Consider the following 22,195-nt stretch of genomic DNA (forward strand, 5'->3'; position numbering starts at 1 on the left):
CAACCTCTAGCTGTGGAAGTCCCAAAGACTAGACTGCTGGGAGCTGAGGCTGTGTGTATCAGTGAAAGTATCGCTCTGCATTTGGCCCTCTCTTATGGAAAGAGTATAAGAACACTTCATGGGCTACTATTGGAAAAGAGGTATGATTTGAGGTGAACCTTTAGTGTGAACCTGTATGGATGCTTTTTGTGTGTGGTGGTACATGAATAGTAACAATATAGTGCTTGAAGCACTGACAGATAATGAAAGTTGCTTTTGTTGTGTATTGTCAAAGTTTCCAAGTTTTCTGGTTTTGCATAATTTTATCACATTTCAGGCAAATACCCTTTTGACCTGTAACAACTTTGATGGCTGTATTTTTGTTCCAAAAGCCTGGACAAAATAGAGCTATCAAAGATGTATAATTTCAGCTGTGTAACTTCAGGCTACATGCTGCCTTTGGGAGTAGAATCACTGTAGAGAGGCGAGAGCTGCAGGCCTGGGGCAGTTTCTGTGTTTCTACTGTTGTGCTGCCAATTTTAGTCGTTTTTATTGCAAGCCATGTTCTTTTGGTGTTTCCACTTTCAAAGAGGGGAAAAGTACTTCTTGCTTCTGGTTGATAAGCCACTTTTCAGTCCTTGTTGTTGAAAACGTCAGCCTCCCCAACTCTTAGAGAGGCTCCTAAAAATCAAGTCTCACTCACATTGATGCCTTCTGTTAACAGATGTTTTCCTTACCCTAAGAAGCACTAGGGATGGAAGATAAACTATAAATATTAGCAGGAGGGACAACTAATAAAGCATTCTTGTCCGAAATGACCACCCTATTAATCCTTTTGTGGTTAGATACGTAAATTGTATGTATTGAATGAAACAACGCAAGTCATCTTGGATGCAGAACAGACATTCTTACGAAATTACTTAAGAATACTGGTATTTTGATGCTAATAATTGTATATTGCTTTTGACTATTGTAAGAGAATAATGAGACAGAACCATAAAACATAATTTCAAGCTTACTTGTTTTATTAGTGGTTGTAAAGGTCTGAACAAGTCTATTTGTATGCCTACATGTAGTTATAAACGAATCAATGCTCCTTTTTCTGTTACAAGTTTTCTTTAATTTCAACATGGTGAGTGCTGCATTGTTGCTGGAGGACTCTTGTACTTGCACTGCAGCGTATCAGTTCTCTGCCACATAACAGGGCCATAAGTATTCCAGATATAAACGCTGTGCGTGAACCAGGAGAGAAACGTAGCAGCAGTCTCCCAAGTTTTGAAGCAACTGATCTTAAATCAACCCCTTTATGTAAAGAACTATCTGGTTTTTTGAGGATTCTGCTGAGATGCAGGCTTGAAAGTTCTCATCTGCATCCTCACCTCAAAAATATAGCAATGGCAGGGGAGTGATCTTACACAAGTGCATATAGACTTTTATCAAAGTCTGCATTCAGACACCTTTGCATGGACCAAAACAGTCTCTTTTTTTTTTTTTTGGGGGGTGGGGTGGGGTGTTTTTGTTTGAGGTTGTTTTGGTTTTGTTTTTTTTCAGTCAGTTGAGCTTATTTCATTCAAGAAACTAGCGGAAACTTCTCTGGTACATGTATTTATGTACTGTTAAAAAAGGCATTGGTGGTAGGACAGACAAGCAGGTACAGCTGTACTAACAACATTTATCTGGACAACTATCACAAATGGACAGTATCTTGCAGGATACGTTTTAGTTCCTAAACGTCGCTCGGCAGCAGACAACCTGCCAGTCTCTCTCTTTTCTTTAGTAGTGCTGTGTTGGGATGTGTGATGGGTGAGGCATGGGACAAGGATCAAATAATGGGAGGAGGGCTCTGATACAGAACATGAACTTGGGGCTGCCTAGAAGGCAGTTTGGTGAATATAGTGGCTTGCTGGATGATGTATGGAGCTCACCAGCTGATGCCATATGGGTCCAAGAGCAGGAGAGACTATAACACAGCCAGAAATCTGAGGTAAGGTCCTGCCAGCAGGCTGGGTTCAGGCTTGGACTCCATATGGTGCTCAAATTGCGTGTGGGCATGGATGCTGGAGCAGAGAGAGAGGCATAATTCAGCACAAAGTGATGAAAATAGCAATGAGAAACCTGGGTATCGGGATACAGTTTGTGTTTGCCAAAGGATCTGGGGTCCCCAGGAAACATACACAGGGAGGCTGGGATTTTGAAGCTGGGCACAAAATGAGTGCTGTGAAAGCAGGACTGGGCCAAATGTGGGAGTGGGAAGTACAGAGTTAAGATGGTGAAAAATTTGGAGGCCTGAAGGTTGAGAATGCTTTGTAGGAAAGTAGCAGAATGAAAACTCACTTGGAAACATACAGTTGGATGCTGAGAACTTTGGCCATGTGCATAATTAGGAACATGGATTTAAGGATGCAGGAATTTGACTTTACAAAAACTTAGAAGCCAAGACCATCCATTCAGTTACGGGCCTAAAAGAAGGAATTCAAGCAAGTGCTCCCCTTTGAGGCAAGAGTGCTACAATGAGATGTTTCATTTTGGATCTGAGTTAGTCTTTTGTGTGACAAGATTTATTTTGGAACATTGTTTTCACTTGCAAGTCATGAGCACTTTGGCAATGCAAGTGTGTTTGGCAGGAACTTTTTGCATGGCTTATCTCTGTCTCCCCATGCTCCACGTGTAGTCCATGAAAAAGTAGATACTGAGAACGCTCCAGTCTGTCTTTTCAACTTCATGTATCTGAGAACTTTCTGTAGGACCACATAGTGTGTGTGAGACTAACATTCTTGTAGATTTCTCATTTATGTTTTTAATTCTCAGCTCTCTGGTAGAAGTGTTGCAAAGCTGATTGTGATGCAAGTAAAAGATGTACTGTGAGGTGTTGAGGTTGAAGATCCTTATTCCTCTCAATCCTAAATTTTGATCCTACAGGTTTGGAACCATTAAAATAATCTGTAGCCAGTAACAGCAAAAATCTCTCAGACAGCTTTCTCTGTTATTCCCTGTTACCGTTTACTTACTTTCTCATGCCTTCATTGACAGTGGTCAGTGGTATATCTGATTTTGGTCATAACTCCTTGGAGTAGAGACTTACTGACTTTATTTGTCTTGGAAGCACCCTGTGCACTGCTGACACTGTTACTTTTATACTTTTACCAGTACTAATACATTCTATAGTAGCTTGGAATTACGTTGCAAAAGAGTGTTAGTTAAATAGCTCGACTTTGTCTTGTTCTGAAGGTAAAGTTTTCGTTGATTTCATCCAGAAAATTAACAACAAAACAGTTTCACTAATGCTTTAGATTAGAAGTCTCAAATCTTACTCCGAATATCTAGGACTGTCCTCTTACTGTGAATTGCTGAATGGAGGCTTATAGTGGTGAAATATTTTTCTAAGCATCACCTGGAATTTGCAAGGAGGTCCTGAAATACAGCAGCAAAGATAATGAGGAGAATATGGCAATTTTTCAGCCCTGATCCAATTTAGGAGTTTCGGCTGCTTTTAAGAACCTGCTAAAACTATTTTGTGTGATGGATGTATGAAAAGTATCTGAAGAGTCTCCATTTTCCACTGTATAAGCTTTTGATACTGTTTTAATGTAGTTTTTTCTTTAAAAGTGTGGGGGTTTTAAGGTGATAGTCACTGTAAAAGACAAGAAGAATGTAGTCCTGCCATCTTTGTTAAACTTTCAGAAAAGAAACAGTCATGGTTTGGCTGTGTGTCCCTTTTAGTTTGTTTTCACAGCAATCAGGTGCGTTGGCTTTAGTCCCAAATTTATGTACTTCTCCCTCCTCAGGTGTCTAGCTTGGCAGTTCTTAAATGCTGGCAAGACTTTTCTAATTCCAAATTCCTTATTAATAATAATTGTGTTATAGCGTTATCCAGAAGACCTTTCCAAAAGATGAAAGATAAGGTAGAAGGTTAAATATCTAGTTACAGTGCCCCATAAAAGGGGGATATCGTAAAAGGAAGTTTAAAGGGTCAGGGAGAAAAATAGTGTTGATACTAAGTGTTTCTTACAGGGTGAGGTGAGTGAGGGTGCCATGGAAGAAGGAAGATAAAGGCCAGCAAAGTTGAGGAGGTGTGAAGCGTGTAGGACAATAAGTTTCTCAAACGTGATGAAATGGAAAGAGATGGAGTCAGTAGAGGGATTGAGGAGAAAAGTCATATGCTCAAAATGACAGGACTGGAAAAAGATCTCATCAGGGCGTGGATGGAAGGGACTTGATTGAAGTCATAATGAAGAGAAGGGTGTAACAGGTGCTGCTGAGACAGAATGCATATATATTAGTGGCAATCAGAAAAAAAAACCCACTGGCTTTGGGAGATAGAGAGGATGAAATGGGAAATTTGGAGACAGAAAGTGTGTGGTCCAGATGAGAGTGAAGTCCAAAATAACTCTCTAGACAGACTGGAGTGAGTAGGAGAACATGCTGAATTGGTAGTATGTCACATTTAATATGATTACAAACCAATTCGGGGGCAGAAGTTGTGATGTGGGTGTGACTCAGATGTAAAGACTGTTGATTAAAACCAGGTAGGTTGGCTCAGGGCCTAAAGGTGGAAACTGCAGAACTGCCACAGGTTTTTGGAGGGGAGAAAAGGGTCCCTCCATAGCAAGAAGCACTAATGAAATACCAAAGAAGCATTAGGACAATACTGTGGCATCACAGGAGATTAAAATCTCCAGGAAGATGAGGTTGTGGTGTATAAATTGTGTCATAAGAAGTGTGGAAGATTCTGAGCTTGTCTAGATCTTGAAGATTGACTGGCCATTGGGGTCACTGAGGATTTTGGTGAAATTTATTTTAAATTAAAATCTTAATTCTGTAGCTGTGAAAGCTTCTAGTGAACTGTAACACACTTCCTCTTCCCTCTGACAAGTGCTCAAGGGGAAGGCTTACAGGAAGGTTACCTAGGATGAAGATTAAAAATCCCCTTGGGAAGATTGTTTCACACCTAGACTTAATGAAACTGGATTGGAACTCTTTCTTGTTTACTTGTTAGCATAAACAGTGATACTTGTGGAGGACACCTTGCTGACCTTGCACCCACCCTGCTGAATCATTCCACCAACTTACGATCCCCTTAACATAAGTGGGAGTAGGGTTGTTCCCTAGGGGAGGACTGTCTAACTTGTTTCTTGTTTACTTTTTCTCTTCAGAAATTAAAAACACATAAAAGGTGTTTATGTAAGAGGGTCTATGTGACAAGGAGAAACTGAGCTCACATGTATAGAATAACATATCCCTCAACTGAAGGAATCTGTCATGTTTTCCTCTGGTAGTAGCAACATATTTAAATAAATATACAGCATAAAATTACAGCTATAGTCAGAAGGCCAAGAGCAAAGCACTCATCTCAAGATTGAGAGGGCACCTTGTCTTCAGATGTTAGTACCAAGGCTGAGGACTGTGGTAACAAAAGAAATAAATTAGTTTTGAATTTGAAAATTAATTTGCAATGATTCTGAAGTGTTTCAAGGGCCTGTTAACTCTTTAACGTTATGTTCACAGCTTTGAACCAGAGCGGCAGTTAAAATGCATCTCTGGAACTTGTGGTTAATCTTTTGTCCACAAATCCATGTCAACCAGGAAAAAAAAAAGCATAGCTTTACCAGCATAACTCATTGTTTGGATGAAGCACTCCCAACAGAAGAGTGCTTTTGTTGACTTTGCTGATGTCATGCAGAGAAGTTGTGTTGCCATGTCAGGGGAAAAAACTTTCACAGAACGTGTGGTGCCTGTGTTAGTTAAACTGATGCTGGTCTGTAATCTGAACGCTGTCTAAGGTTTTCATTTAGTCCTGTCTTTATGCAGACCTTCCTGTCTGGCTCTAGATTAGTTACTTTACCATGCCTATGCCTTATCTTTATGTTGAAGAAAGTAATGCTTCCTTATCCCTGCCATTTTATGTCTAATTAAATTGTTACCAGAACTGCATGTTCCATATATGGTGGGTAGATCTTAATAATTACATTATTGTTTCCTTTTCAAGATAGAGTTCAAAAGCCACCTGCAACAAGGATTCAGCCAGGCTTATTTTTGTTAGGAGCAATGCCTACTAACAGATTGAGACTTGAGGTTGAATCTTATAGAAGGCTCTATTTAAGCCTGAGATGAGATGAGACTTGATGTCTGTAGCCAGCTGTAGATGTTATGTTGGTCTTTGGGTTATAATTTACTTCCAAAGTAACAGTAGATCATAGAATCATCTAGGTTGGAAAAGACCCTTGGGATCATCGAGACCAACCATCAACCCTACTCTACAGATTTCTCCCCTACACCATATACCCCAACACCACATCTAAATGACTCTTAAACACATTCAGGGATGGTGACTCAATCACCTCCCTGGGCAGCCTATTCCAGTGTCTGACCACTCTTTCTGTGAAGAATTTTTTCCTAATGTCCAGTCTAAACCTACCCTGTTGCAGCTTAAAGCCATTCCCTCTTGTTCTATCTCTAGTTACCTGTGAGAAGAGACCAGCACCAACCTCTCTACAGTGTCCTTTCAAGTAGTTGTAGAGAATGATGAGATCTCCCCTCAGCCTCCTCTTCCTCAAACTAAACAGTCCCAGCTCCTTCAATCGCTCTTCATAAGATTTGTTCTCCAGGCCCTTCACCAGCTTTGTTGCCCTCCTCTGCACTCGCTCCAGCACCTCGATATCTCTCTTGTATTGAGGTTGATGAACACAGAAAGACCCTGTGGGTGGGATTCAGCTCACTTAAAGTGGGATTTCTACAATGTAGGCATTGACATCTAAGCTCCTTATTCATCTTTCAGTTGGTGAGGAGAATTAGGCCCTTTTAGGGCAGAACTCATCTTACCTATTCTAGATGCCTGCTTTAGGATGCCGATTGCCTTTTTTTCCCTAGTGATTATAAAGAGTCTAGATGTCTAGCTCAGATGTCAGTGCCTAGAACAGGTCAGGAGAGCTGTCCTGCATGCCTGTAACTCTACCTGATCACTGTGATACGAAGGAGCATTCAAACAGGGCCCTAAGAGGTGGAAATTTAACAGAAAAATATGTCTTTGGCCAAGCAGATGAGTATACCTACTTGTATTCTGCAGCTCAGAGGGGCTTGTGGAGAAAGAGGTGCACTGATTGAGGAAGGCCCCTCAAGGTAGGGTGAGAAGACAAATTAGAAGCAGTTCAGCATGTCTTTCACCTTCTTAACCAGAAGGAAATGGTTTTATGTTTCTGGGAATAAAGACGACAAGTTCTTGAAACCAAGCTTTATCTGATGGAAGTGGTTAGAACAGGTCTTAGTTAATTCCTATCATTCTAGTAGGTGAAAAACAAGCTCATATAATAAATATTATTCTTCTTAAGTAAATCTGTTAAGGTAATGAACTGTAACTTTTTCTTTTTTTTTTTAAAAAGCCTTCCCGTGCTTGCCCTAACCTGATGGGGATGTAGGCTTTCCTGTAAGTGCTACCATGTGGGTGGAACAGCAGTGCTCAACTTTTTAACAGCAGAAAAGCTTCATTTTGCATGCTCTGTATCCTCCCAGCTCTGAGATATGAGGCTGGCAATGAACTTGAGAACCTGGGCAGGCTGAGGCTGGGTAGGTTGAACGTTCAGTGAATTTTGTGGAAGGGAGTGGCAGCTGCATTGCCTACGTGTTTGGTCCTGGCCTTTTTTGCAGGTGGCTGCAGGAGTAGTACCCCTTGGTGCACCCTCGTTCCAACAGTTGTGACTGTCCAAAAATCCGTAACTAAGAGAATATGAACGGAGGTGTGAGATTTAGCCAAAATTCCTGTATTTAAAAGGACTGGTATAGTACTTGGATTTGATATAAACTCTTTTGGTCATGTGCTTTTAAGAGTGTCATGTTTGCTCTGTGTTCTCCGATAATCAGTTTATAAGAAAAAAGTACATTAGTTACCAGAAACAGCTCCATTTCATTTTAGTACATGAATTATTTTAAGTAATAAGTACTGGGCAAACTAGCACATACAAACAGTACATACTGTATGGAAAAAGTGTATTAATTTATAAATTTAAAAACAAGATACTGTCAAAATGTATCAAAGTGTATTTGGATTATGAAGTACAGCAAGATTAGATATGTGAATGAGTGTTTATACTGAATCATAGGAAGGCTTGCATAAGAGATGGACATTTCTGGCAAACAGTTGTGTTTATGTTTGCAAGCTGACTGCTATTTCTAGCCTTAATTTTTATTACTTCTTTAATTTTTGAACTATATATAAAAAGCAGGCAATTTTACCTTAAACCCAAGCATTCACAATTCTTCCCGTTCTACTTTTGCTACTTAGGAAGGAGTAATATCTCCTACGGATCTAGACCTTGTGATGTCTGATGGATTGGGAATGCGATATGCGTTTATTGGACCTCTGGAAACCATGCATCTTAATGCAGAAGGTAGGTAGTTAAAATGATATGAATACGAAGGGAAGGCTTACGTTGCACAAGACTCTGGAAGTGTCTTACAACAAACAAGGTTAGGATTGCTGCAACTATGACTCGTCTCTCTCTTTCCTGTCATGATAAGAAAAGGAAAAGCTTAACTAAAACTTGAGGTCAGATGGAAGGAAATGGATATTGACTATCGTATTGTAAGTGATCAGATGAAATATGACAGATCATTGAAACACTAGCTCTGTACTTCCTTTTTTCCAAGGTTTGTCCCAGTGCTTTGCAAACATTGCTGTACCCGTGGTTCAGGACTGTCTGAATGTCAGGAAAAGAAAGTATTGAAAAATTTATCTGATAATCTGATGTCAACAGAAACTCACTTTCCATAGATTCCCCCCACCCTGAATTCTTAGCAAAGGAGAATGTAAGTATTGCTGGTGCTAGGTTGCCATAAGGTGGTTTAAATCCTGAGGGAAGTAGAATTGCAACTGTCCACAAAATACCGTGCTTATAAAGCTGACTTGACAAAGCAGTCAAGTAACAGTTCAACGTCTGACTTGCATAATCAAGACAGATTTTTAGATGCTTTTGGAATAGTATACATGAATCCCAGCTAAATAAAAAGTTAATTGTATACAATGAAATAAAAATTACAAATTAGGGTTACAAAGGTTTGAATTTAACAAAACATGAAAACTTCAAGTGAAGATAAACGAAATACATTTTTAGCTCTTTATATTCTGGGCTCTGTCTTTATTCTGCTTTTGTATGACCCCTGACGTGGTAGGCCCCTGCTTCGTTACTGGATCTTTTAGGCAGTACTGCAATCCTTAATAATAAAATAAGAAACCCAGATCATCAACTATCAGTGTGGAATTAGAAGTGTTACTTTATATTTACTTGCTGATTAGTTACTTGGCAGAAACTGTGTCTCCTAAGGCTGACTAAGCAATTTTGACATGAATGTGGAATTGTGGATCCTCCTTCACCAGAGTCTTTCAGCTTGTCAGTTTGGTTGTATATCAGTAAATTAAATGTCACAAAGTGTTTGCTTTTGTGCATTGTTAGTTAAACAACGTCCATCCTCTAAAAGTTTCCCTTTTTTGATCTATTTACATCTGGCAGTTTCCAGTCCTCTCTAGTGATTTTAGACTTACTCAATATAAACCTTATACATTCTTTGTATAGAACAGATCAGATGCGCGCAGTACTAGCCTCAAGCACAGCAATCTACCTGGAGTCTTGCAGGCCAGGGTTGTCCAGTCCTGTCCCCACCACTCCACTAAGCTGCCATGTTGTCCTCTGCAGGAACCAGCCATGCACAGGGTCTTATGTCAGAGTAACTTGCTGAACTGCCTCTACTAAAACATAAAACCAAACCAAAATGCTTGTTAATACCAAAAAAAATTTAATCTATTTTAGAGATCAAATCATACTTGTGAATCCTTTTTTTTAAATCCATGTTTTAGACTCATTAATACTAAAACAATGTGTCCTTAAGATGAATAGAATCGTATAAGTCATCTGGGTTGGTTTTGATCCTCTTCCTGGAGTCCCCCTTGGCATTTGATGTTCTATCATGACTGAGCGTAGTTTCCTTCCTCCCATCAGGAAGTAGTCATTGTTACAAAAACGTTTCTGAAATTTCCCATCTCAAACCAGTTTTATGTAATATATGTAACTGGTAGGTTGCTTATTCATGGCAGGGTTCTAGAACCCTATCCAGCTTCTGGATTTAATGCTACCTTCCGTTAGGAATTTTATTATTCCAGATTAGAAGAAGAAAAATTATGAAATAGAATCCAAGAGACTGATAAACTGGAAGAGTAGTCTTGTGGTAGGCTTGCCAAATATAAAACCAATATATACCTGTAGAGTTATTTTAATATTATATAATATTCTCAATTAAAAATAACCCTAAAATATCATTAATACACTTAGTGGACTGGGTCACTTACACAGAAGCACCTTGTCGACTTGTTCAGTAACTTGAATCATGAGAAGTATTGCTTCACTCCCAACCTTCAGGTGTGGTGTTTCTGAGTCTAGAGCTGCTCCTGTTTACGTGCTGACAGGCTGATTCAGGCTGTTGCTCTCATCAGACACAATTTAAATCAAAATTGCTGATGTCAGGACACATGATGGTTTATTGTCATAGTTCCATACCAGTGCCCAGTGTTGGTTGACATAATACGGAATAGTATGGACCTCATCTTGATTGCCCAGGACAGCCCACCCTGATGCATTGTACTAATAGTGTGTATTTTTTTTATCAGTGGAGGGAAATGGAGGCAGAGATAAGAAATCCCCTCTATCCTGTTTGTTAGCCTGTCTAGCAGCTTCACAGCAGCTGTCTTTTTTACAGCCGTTAAGATATTAATTACCCACAATCTTAAACTCTCTGTTAATTGGTGGGAAAGGATGGTGGGGATGCAGGAAGCACATGAGAAAAATAGTGTTATTTGTGGGAGACCTTGGAAGATGGAAACATCTTCCGTTTTGTTTTCCTTTTTTTGGTAAGGGTGATGTGTTTTTTATTTGGTCTTGAATAAAGAATATTATTACAACAATATTTTTTTTTCTGAGATCAATGTTACTTCTTTCCCTGTGAGATAAGTGCATCAAGATCCTCCCATGAACTTCCTGTCTGCTAATGCCAAGCTTCTCCCATGTTAGTTCTTAAGTCCTTTCCTCCATATTCACAAATGGTCCTATTAAAAGCTATTATCTAGGCCACTTTAGATTACCAGTTGATCCATGCATGAATATTAGGAATTTTGACTATATGGCAGTGAGCCACCAGCCTTGAACATGGAATAAAATGACAGCGTCAAATCACTAAAAGGAGCAGAAACAGCAACAGCACTTTGAGAACCAAATTGCAACAGACAGGAGGGAAACCCCTTTGGGGGAGAAAAAAGGACATCCAAATTGCATAATATTTTAATGTTGATTGTTGGTTTCAGTAAATAAAATTAATGTTGATTTCAGTTTCAGTCTGAGTCTGTCATCTTATGATTTCACATGGCAGCATCGCAACAAATGCTGTTAAGTCTCTTACAAAGAACATCAATAGATTTCACTAGTGTCATTTTACCCGTTTACTTATCGTAGGATTACGTTAGCGGACACAATGTCCCTCCTGTATATGTACCTGACTCTTTGTGAATGTACTGAAGATGATCCAGCCTCAATAAGATTGTATCTCCTAAATCACTTGTTTCTTGAACTCTCAGCTCCTTTTAAGCCCTTGCAGAAAATAATCTGTAAAACCAGAGGCTAGACTATCATATATTGTGTTTTCCATGTTTGCAGCAGCAGTTCTTCAAATGTATTTCATAATTGGCTGTCTTAGATGATTTACTTTATTAGTGGGTTATTTAGTGAGCTATAATTGGAATTTAATCTTGATATAAACTGCTAATATTAGCAGAAAAGCTGGATAGGGGGAGGTTGAAGGATCTTTGTTGCTATTTTCTCTCCTGCATTTCTTAAAACACCATTCCATGAGCATATTCTACCTATCGCTCACTGTGGTATTAGTACAGGTGACTACAGGAGTTGTGTGAAAATTGGGGCTGATGTATGGTCCCTGTCAGCGCAAATACCCAGTAAGCTAGGAATGAGTCTTCATGGTCAAAATTGTGTTTCTTTTATTGGAAGTGGGAACACTTGCTTGTCTGAGAAGCACCAGTCAGGTGAATTGCTTTTGGATGATAGGAGCAGAATGATTGTGCTGAATGAAAAGGGAAGAGGGAAGGAATCATAAGCCATAGTTCAAAGGAAGGAAGTTTTTTCTTGTCTGGCTAGGGAAAACATGGCCACGCATGTTTTTTAACAATTACTGTAGACAGGCATTCTGGCTGGTTCAAAAGCAGAGATTATTTTCATTGCTATGGCCATGTCTTTAATGCTGCCATATAGAGAGCAAACCAAGCTTTAACCCAGTTCAGGAGCTTTTGTACCACAAGCAGAAGGTGTGAGAATCTCTACGTTACGGTAATAAAACCTAAGAAAAGGGAGATTGTTTCTGTCTCTGTCCAACCCCTGTGTTATGTTTTAGGATAGCAAAATATCTCAACTTAATTCAGGAATATTTGTAAAAAGGTATTACTGAGATGAAATATCACAGTGCTACATAATCATTGAAAAACCTCTTCTTTCATGAACCCACCAGTTATTTCATATGTGTTTACTCACATTCAGTTCACTTCCCAATAGGCTGGAGAAAGCAGTTTATAGTCCTTCTAGAACTGCTGTTTGCCTCTGTGTGGTTGCAGGGCTTTTCTGTATGAAGGAGTTTGTGTGCAGTAAGCAAAGGTGTGAATTTTTCCAGCATACTGGCTGCTGTGCACCAGTTCCCTTCTATGGGCTCTTAGGTGTAAAGTGGTTCCCTCCACCTTCTGAAAGGGGCACGTGACTTTGCACAGGAATTCTTAATGCTTTATGGCTCAAGTCATTATAGATGTGTCCTAAAGAGCACATTTTGGTGCATCCTTCTCACTTGTGCTAACAAAAGAATGTGTGTGGTCACCAAGTAGCTCAAACTGAGGAATTCGTCCCACCCATGAAACTGATTGACAGGGTTTCAGTTAGGATAGAATTAACTCTCTTACTAGCAGCTGGTATAGTGCTATGTTTTGGATTTGGAATGAGAAATACTTCTGACAGTGCACTGGTGTGTTTAGTTGTTGCTAGGCTGTCAAGGCTTTTTCTGCACCCTATATTGCCCCGCCAACAAGCAGGCTGGGGGTGCACAAGAAGTTGGGAGGAGACACAGCCAGGACAACTGACTCCAACTGACCAAAGGGATATTCCATACTGTATGACGTCATGTTCAATGTATAAAGCAGAGGGAAGAAGAAGGAAAGGGAGATGTTTGGGGTTATGGTGTTTTATCTTTCCAAGTAACTGTTACAGGTGAGGGAGCCCTGTTTTCCCTGGAGATGGCTGAACACCTGCCTGCCGATGGGAATCATAGAGTCGTTTTGGTTAGAAGAGGCCTTTAAGATCATCAAGTCCAACCATTAACCTAGCACTGCCAAGTTACCCCTAAACCATGTCCCTCAGCACCACATCTACACATCTTTTAAATACCTCCAGGGATGGTGACTCAATCACTTCCCCAGGCAGCCTGTTCCAATGCTTGATAACCCTTTTGGTGAAGAAATTTTTCCTAATATCCAATCTAAACTTTCCCTGATGCAACTTTAGGCCTTTTCCTCTTGTCCTGTGGCCTGTTACTTGGAAGAAGAGACCATCCCCCACCTTGCTACAACCTCCTTTCAGGTAGTTGTAGAGAGCGATGTCTCTCCTCAGCCTCCTTTTCTCCAGGCTAAACAACCAGTTCCTTCAGCTGCTCCTCATAAGACTTGTGCTCCAGACCATTCACCAGCTTCGTCGCCCTTCTTTGGACATGTTCCAGGTCCTCAGTGTAGTGAGGGGCCCAAAACTGAACACAGTCCTCAAGGTGTGACCTCACCATTTCTGAGTACAGGGGGACAATCACTTCCCTAGTCCTGCTGGCCATGCTATTCCTGATACAAGCAGTGAATTAATTTCTTGTTTTGCTTTTCTTGCATGCGTGGCTTTTGCTCTACCTATTAAACTGTATTTACCTCAACCCCCGAGTTTTTCCTTACTTTTTCTCTTCTGATTCTCTTCCCCATTGCAACTGGGGGGACTGAGCGAGCGGCTGTGAGGTTCTAGCTGCTGGCTGGGGTTAAGCTATGATACTGACCTAACAAAAGAAGTAGTTCGTGTTAACTCAGTTTAATTCTCTGATCCATCTCATCACAGCAGTCCTGCACAAATATTTATGCATTGCTGTTGAGATGGTAATACACTGATAGTGAGAATAAAACTTTTTTTGGTGTTACCGCTGTCTTAGGGTAGTTGAAAGTATTCATGCTACTACAGTCTAAGTGAATTCATATGGGAATTAATGTAGAGTAGCAAGTTCCTGTGGATTCACACCCTAACTAAAAGCATGCATCTGTGTTCAGACACACCCTTTATGAAGACAGGATTACAGAATCACAGAATATTTTTTTATTACATTTAGAAAGTTTTCCTTGGAGCTGTAATGTCTAGAAATGTAATCCCTCTATCAGCAAAATTAAGAGTTCGGGACTTTTTTTTTTCTCTTTGAGCATAACCTAACCATGACAAATTCCTCCATGATGTTCCTGACATATGCCTCTTCTTTTCTGTTCTCACCCATAGTCATCTTCAGTCTTACGAAGTGCAGCCTCTTAGATTTTACCTGCTAAAATCAACCCCACCCCAATCTTTTCAAATTGTTGATGCTGGTACATCAGTGGCTTGACCATCTTGCCTACTCTTTGAGTCATTACAGTATCTTATTATGCTCCTCATAGGTTAATGCTCAGTATTGTGAGGCACCCTCTGTCTTTGGCGTGTTCCCTGTCCGTGTTAGTAACACTTGCTCTTGTCTCTTGTTTTCTCTCACAAATACCTCAGTGCCTTCCTTGTTTTGCCCCATGTGTAGTGTCCTTGCCAGACTGGTTTACCAAGTTTGCTTGCTTGCATCTTTCAGCCCTCGTGCCTGTTGTCTTTCTTAGGAAGAGGAAGGAACAAGACTTAGCATATAAGAAGCTAAGATACTTGAAGACGTTTACATGCTATAATGCATGAACATTACTACATTTTATACTGTTATGTTTTCCCTTCTTTTTCCCTACTACTCCTCTCACCTTTATGTTTATGAACCTCACTTGTGAAGAGGTCTTCTCAGGGCATTGAAGCATTTTGGGCATGCTTCTAAGCTAAATATCTGTCCTGAGTTACTTTTCCTTCGTCAATGTCCTGTTCATGTTGATGATGCAACTAGAGGCATTTCACTGATACCATGTTTGCAACACACCAGTGCAAGTCCTTCAGGAAAGGGCCTGTAAACACAAAGTGTAGTTATGTGAACAAATTCTTGTGTTCATTAGGTATTTTGGGAACTCCCTGGACTCACATTGATGCTAAATAAGCAGCAGCTTATTCTTCCTATGTTGGTGGGATAAAGAGCCTTGCATTTCTTAGATACATATGGGCAGCTGAAGACTCTTGAACCAATGCCCTCATATAGCTTGTGATAACATGTTCCTGTAACTGTGCTGTACAAGTCAAAGTGCTGCATGGGTTTGGGACTTCCAAGGAATATATAGAATATTCCCCTTTTCATCTTTATAATCCTGTATCCACTACTTCCTTAGAACATTTTGTTACTTATTCCTCATCTTCCACTCTCTGCCATAGTTGTAAACGTGGTGGAAGGAAGATTCACGGAACTCCTACCTTCCCTGGAGGTATTTTTGTTCTGTGTTCATGGTTCTCTGGTGCCTGCTGCAACATCTGCTTTCTCCCACAGCCCCTTCCCTCCAAAACTGATGAGGTGTGTGTGCAAGGAAGATGGAGGTTTAGGCAGGGAGCCAACAAACCACATAGACGAGAAGAAACTATCGTCATTCCTGTGCTGCAAGTTGGTACCCCTCTTTCTCTGTCCCAGATACGTCATGCGTCATTCTTTTTCTCCAGTGGAAGATAGTGGGGCACAGTGTGGGCACAACTGGGTTCAAGGAGTGGTGTTGGTTGTTTTTAACGTGTTCTTCCTGTTCCTCCAGCTCCCGGGTGCTGCCCTGTCTCGCACTGTTTACAGATGCTAATTCTTCCAGCTTAAGCTGCTCCCTGGGCAGTATCAACAAGGATTAAAGTTAGAGGGATTCTCTCATATTTGTTTTCCATCTTCTTGTCCCTGTGCTCCAGCCAAGTGCTCTTCTCATCCACCTTTGCAATAGCCCTGACCTTTGAACCAAAGGATTCCTCTAAGTCTAAAGGCCTGGAGTCAAATATTTGCCAGTTTTGAGTTTGCAGTTGAAAAGCAAAGTGATTTTTACAGCAATATTCCCCATTGCTCAAGTGCCTTCTTGAAGCTGGCAGCATAGGGTTGATCTTGATTACTTAAACCAAATTAAAGATTGCACTAGTCTCCACTGACATGTCACACTGGGAGTGCTATCCTGCAATATCTGTTTTGAAATTATTATTTTTTTAATCTTTGAGTGAGACCATGTATATATTCTAACTTTTGGTGTATTTCCTTCACTCGAGACTCGAAAGGTTTTGCAGTGTCCACCCCCTGGTTGGCAGGCAGCTTACATCCCTGCATATTGCCATTTCGCCCACAATGCTGAGATCAACTATACTAATGCTGCTGCTCTTCTCTAGACCCGTAACTTTTTTTTTTTACCTTTCCTATTTTGCTGACTTTGCATAAGGCTTCTTTTCATTCTTATATTGTATGCAGTGAGTGAATTGAGTTGCATTACCCAACCTGCATTTGGCATGTCTCTGTTGCATTGGTGAGCTACACCCACCCAGAAATTGTTCTCATTCATTCAAGCTGTAGATGAGCTGCCAGTAAGAGCTCAATTTCCAGGACTAGCTGGCTGAGTGAGCTTTGAAGGCCATCTCTTCAGCTCAGGAGTTCACATTCACCAGGTAAATGGATCAGCCATGTCCAAGCATTCAGCTTTTATAAGATACTAATGTTATCTCTTTAGATTGAGGCTCATGAAAAAGATTTCTGGCACACAGTCTTTTCTTCTGCCTTCTCCTGACTGTACCAGAATCAAAACTACTCAGATCTATGGTATTATTACATAAGCTTACCAGGTAGTTGAGAGGTTCCCCATGACTTTTGGAAAAGTACCAAACCCAAACTATTCAGCACTGGTCTAGGTGTCATAGACTTGTGTCAGCTGGATAAGGACCAAAATAACTGGTCCTGGTACGGCTTTGTTTACCATTCCTTCTATTGCCAGTTGCTCATGGATTTGCTTGAATTTCCATATTTGACTGAATTACCATTTTTGATTTTGTGATTGACTGGCTGGCAACAGCTGCTGCCAGCAGCTGTGTGTTGGCAAGGTGTACCCAAGTCCACATAGTTCTGCATTCCTCAGCCTCAGACATTCCTACGTCTCTACATCTGGGAACTTTCTATGATGTTGCATGATGTGGGGGCAAACTTTTTCCTCAGACTCCTCACTGTTAGAAGAAAAAACTCATGTGAGCAAGGTGAAATGTAAATATCATTGTCTTGTGGCTGGTGCATGAGTCTCATCCAGAATTGTCTTGGGTTCTCAAGATTGCTCATGTAAATAGCACATCCCCTGTAGGTAGATCTGGGTTGGCTTCAGGTGCCAAAGTCTGTGAGCCCGACTGTTAAGGTGTAACAGGTAAGCACTTACGCTAATGACAGGGTATGGTCAGTAAACCCTGATAACCAGTGGTCCTTTCCAGAGTGTTTATGGAGAAGTATGGTCTCTGCTTATTCCCTCAGTGAAGAGATAGAGTCGTTCCACATCCCACAGTAATGCTTCTTTTCCTGAATCTCGCTTCCTGCCAGTGATGTTTTTGAGCCCGCTAGGCAATTTGAAAGTTTCTGGCTGTGTGTCAATCAAGAAAATTGAGCAAAATACTAAATTTCCATATAATTAGAGCACCGATATACCTCTATGACTAGCTGACCTCCCTTTTTGTGTTGGAGAAGTCCAGAACATGCCAGAGTGTGTTCTAGGAACATGTATGCTCCATGGGTAGATAATACAAGGAAACAGGCTGACTGGCAGACTCTTAGCACCAAATGTAGGTTCAAGCTACTTGACGAGGATGCTATTTTTCTCAGAGCCTCTTTCCTTCTAATGCCAGAGAATGTTTCTAGTCCATTTTTTAAGGGAGTTGAATACTCCAATCTCTCCATGTTGTTCTCATGCAATGGACATGTTCTCCCATTCTGTCCTTTCTGTTATTTATCTGATGGTCATCGTGACTTCAGAGTGCTAATTTCTTAAAGGAAAATTTAATACTTGTCCTTTGAAAGTTCTTCTGTCTTTGGTCCAGAAACAAGAGAATTCTCCATACTCTTACTGACCTCAGAGGCCTTTTGGAAAACCTGTACTTCAGCAATTTCAGGCATGTTGAGCAGTATAAGTGTTGTATGTAAGTGTTGGAGTTTATGATTCATAGTTTCCAGTAGCCAGTGGTTTCCTTTCAATCATCCACCATTCAACCTCAAACATTTAGAGTTAGACAGGTGTGACTTCTACAATATTGATATCAGCCAGTATTGCATTCCAGGGAACTGTCTACAAGCTGTTCAGGAAAGAGACTGCTTAATGACTCTTGCCCTGAGTTGCATTCTTTTGTGTGGTAGTCAGGCCACCCCACTTACATTTCCTGCATTTTGTGGTTGGATAAGGCCATGAGCAGTTCAGGTTCATGCTTTTCGGTCTGTAGGATTTCCTAAGTCTTCGTGAAAGAGTTGGTGACCATAAATGCTTGCCTTTGTCTTCTACAACTTTCTCCTCTTTGCTTTGATAATTAGCTAATAAAATGAAGGGTTAAGGATGTCAATTCTTCAGTCTCTGTGGTTCTCAGAAAAGTGAGATTGTCACAGCTTTTAGTGGGTATCCAGAACTTCCCTTTTCAGGTCTAGGATTTTTATCAGGATAATCACATTCTTACTCATGTCGGCTTGCTTACTGCCAGACAAGCATCACTCACTTACTGTTGTGGTGCAGCTCATGACTTCTTGATTGATGTACAGTGGGAAAGGCCACATTACCCTTTCTTGATTATGTGGTAGTTAATAGCACTGAAAAGTCTACTAGCTGTATATGTCTGGATAAATGACTGATTTTTTGTTTTGGTGCATTTCTCATTCCAGTTCCTCTCTAATGCCTCAACAGTAATTTTTTTGAGATTCCTACTGGAGCTGATGGAAGGTGGATGTCGTGGTTTTGGCCTAATTTACCAAAACCAGACCGACAGATGGCCCTTCTCCCCCGCCCCCCCCCCCCAAAAAAGAGGACAGAGGAGGAGAAAGAGATAAGGAGATTCAGAAGTTTAGAATGAACTAAAGTACTTTAATGAAGAATTAATATTAAAATAAAAATAAAGAAGAAAATAACGAAATAGATACAATATATACAAAACCTCCCAGGATGACAGTCACATCACCGGCAGGCACTGGGGGAGTCCCAGAGTGGACTCAGCGATGGATGGGAACTGCATTCCAGCTCTGGTGTCAGTGAAATTCAGTGAAAAGGCAGATGAACAGACAGAGTCCTCTCTGGATGTCGGCCATCGCAGGAAGGGGGTTGACCCTTTGATCCCTCCGTTTTTATACTGAGCATGGGGCAGATGGGATGGAATACCCCAGTTGGTCAGGTTCGGGTCACCTGTCCTGTCCACTCCTCCCCACCGATGTGACCCCTCTACGCTTTGTTCATTTCCGACCCCCTAAGGGGGCAAATAACGAAATGGGCTGACCTTGGGTGTTATAGCAATAAGTATAAGCAAGGGCGTCCCTGCATCCCATTCCTTGGCATGGAGCACAAACATTGGTCTTATCATTCTGAGAACGAGCAGTTTTCTCCACAATATGCCGTTAATTTCAGAGAGTTAGAGGAGGCCTAGCTAGGATGTAAAGTTACAGAACAGAAAATTGGTTCAGTTTTACTTCAAACCGGGACAGTGGACCTTTCCCTGATTCAGCCAAGGTCGACTTGACTGCCATTTTACCCATTATTACTAGTTATCTGGTTCTCTGACCACATGTTTTTTAAGATGTTCACAGCAGGGTCAGCTCTGAGGACAGACCAAGCTGCTCAGGGTTTCATCCAGTCTTGAAAAACCCCAGAGATGGAGACTGCACAACCTCTGTGGGCAACCTGTGCCACTGCTTGAGTATCCAGTCTGAACCTCGCATTTCAAATTGTGCCTATTGTTTCTTGTCCTCCTGCCATGCCACAGCTCTACAGAGCCTGTCTCTATCTGCTCCATGACCTCCCCATAGGCAGTAGGAGCTGCTGTTAAGTCCCCGCAAAGCCATCTCCAGGCTGAGCAAGCCCAGGTCCCCTAGCCTATCCTAGCAAGACAAATGCTCCAGCCCCCACCATTTTGGTGGCCTCTGCTGGAGTTGCTCCAGTTTGTCAGTGTCTGTCTTGGGCGATCCCAAACTGAATGCAGCAAGTAAAGGCGGGTAAATACTTCCTTCAGTCTACTGGCTGTGCTGTTAACACAGCCCAGGATGCTGTTGTCCCTCTTTGCTGCCAGGGCACACTGTTGGTTCATGTTCAGCTTGCTGCCTACCGGGACCAGGAGTTCTTGGAGTTCGTAACCCTGTGTTGTTGCATGGAGCTCCTCCTACTGAGGTGCAGGATCTCGCCTTGTTAAATTTTGAAGGTTTTACATTGGCTCATTCCTCCAGCCTGTCTAAGGGCAACCCTGGCCTCCAATGTATTGTCCATCCATCCCCACCTCCCACCCCTGCCCAATTTGGTATCAGTCACAAACTTTATGAGCAAATACTGTTAAGCAGTACAGGTCTCAGGAGAGATTGCTGCAGTACTCCACTTTTACTGTCCTTCAGGTAGAGTACAACCCATTAACCACTACCATCCAAGCCTGAGTATCCAGGGTATCCAGCCCATTTTTCATCCACCTAGTTGTCAAAACACGCAGACTTTAATGCCCTAACTTTGATACAGAATATCATAGGAGACAGTGTCAAATGCCCTTCTAAAGTGGAGGTAAATGATATCCGCTACTTCACTATTTTCCACAAATACAATGATTTTATCACAGAAAGCAACAAGGTTGGTCAGGCATGATTTACACCATGGCGTACCTATTGGTGGCTACATCCTGGCTGTCACGATCACTTTCTTATACCTGTGCCCAGGAATTTGTTTCAATATGACTTGTTCTTTGATCATCTCAGGGACAGAAATGAGACTGATTAGCTTGTAGTACCCTGGATTGTTCTTTTGGCCTTTCTGAAGATGGGTGCAATGCAATGTTTGCCTTCAGTCATCTGGGGATTTCAAATGATGAGATTGTTGCATTGACTGGCATGATTTTTAAAATACAATAGAAAGCAGACTTGCAAGGGTATGGGCCATTTCTCTCATATCCTTGGATATAGTCTGACTCGTCCCATGGTCTCAGGTGGGGCTGAGCTCTTGCAGATAGTCACTGACTGGATTGTCATCTACTGCTGATCACTCCTCTCCTCTTTGAGCCCTGCCTCTAAGCACAGAGGCATAGGAGACCTTGTCAATGAAGACTAAAGCAAAGAAAGCAATGAGTAACTCCCCTTTACCTGTTTCTCCTGTCACTAAATCACCTACCGATTCAGCAGCAGGTCCACACTTTCCTTGTTCAGCCTTCTGTTACTAATCTAACAGTAGAAGCCCTTCCTGTTGCCCTTGACATCCTTGCAAGTCTCAACTGGAGCTGAGCTTTGGCTTTTTTGACACCATCCCTACATGCCTGGGCAGTGTTTTAAATTTCTCTTTTACAGCCTGTCCTAGCTTCCACCTCCTGTATGCTGCCTTTTTGCATTGGAGTTCACCCAAGCCAACCTCTTGATACATCTACTTGTCTTGCTCAATATCAGGATGGACTGTTCTTGCCCTTGGCAGATGCTGTCCTTTACTGGCCTCTCCGCTGATGCTGACCCACAGGCTCTCACACAGACAGTTGACCATCCCGTAGAACAGCTCCAATACATCTGAGCTGGTCCTTACAGAGATAGCCCCTCCTTGTCTTCCCTGTCTGCCTTTCCTGCAGCGTGTACCTGTCCACTGCAGCACTCCAGTTGTGCGAGCCATCCCACCACACCTCTGTTGCTCCAACAGTGTTGTAGTTGTGTGACCACACGTGGAGCTCTCATTTCCCCTGCTGGTTTCCCAGGCTGCATGCATTCGTGCACATACACTGGAGATGGACGACTCCTGCCTTTTTTTTTTTTTCACTTTCTT

At 41.5% G+C, this 22,195-nt stretch overlaps 1 protein-coding gene across 1 annotated transcript in view; it reads left to right on the forward strand.

Moving 5' to 3' along the window:
• Positions 1 to 22,195, forward strand: part of CRYL1 (crystallin lambda 1) — a 56,644-nt gene that overhangs the window by 29,271 nt on the left and 5,178 nt on the right. The window contains exon 6 of the mRNA XM_074148586.1: positions 8,255 to 8,360. Within this exon, the coding sequence (XP_074004687.1) occupies positions 8,255 to 8,360 (106 nt within the window). The remainder of the gene's footprint in view (positions 1 to 8,254; positions 8,361 to 22,195) is intronic.

Source organism: Numenius arquata, chromosome 1, assembly GCF_964106895.1.
Source record: "Numenius arquata chromosome 1, bNumArq3.hap1.1, whole genome shotgun sequence".
Lineage (NCBI taxonomy): Eukaryota > Metazoa > Chordata > Aves > Charadriiformes > Scolopacidae > Numenius > Numenius arquata.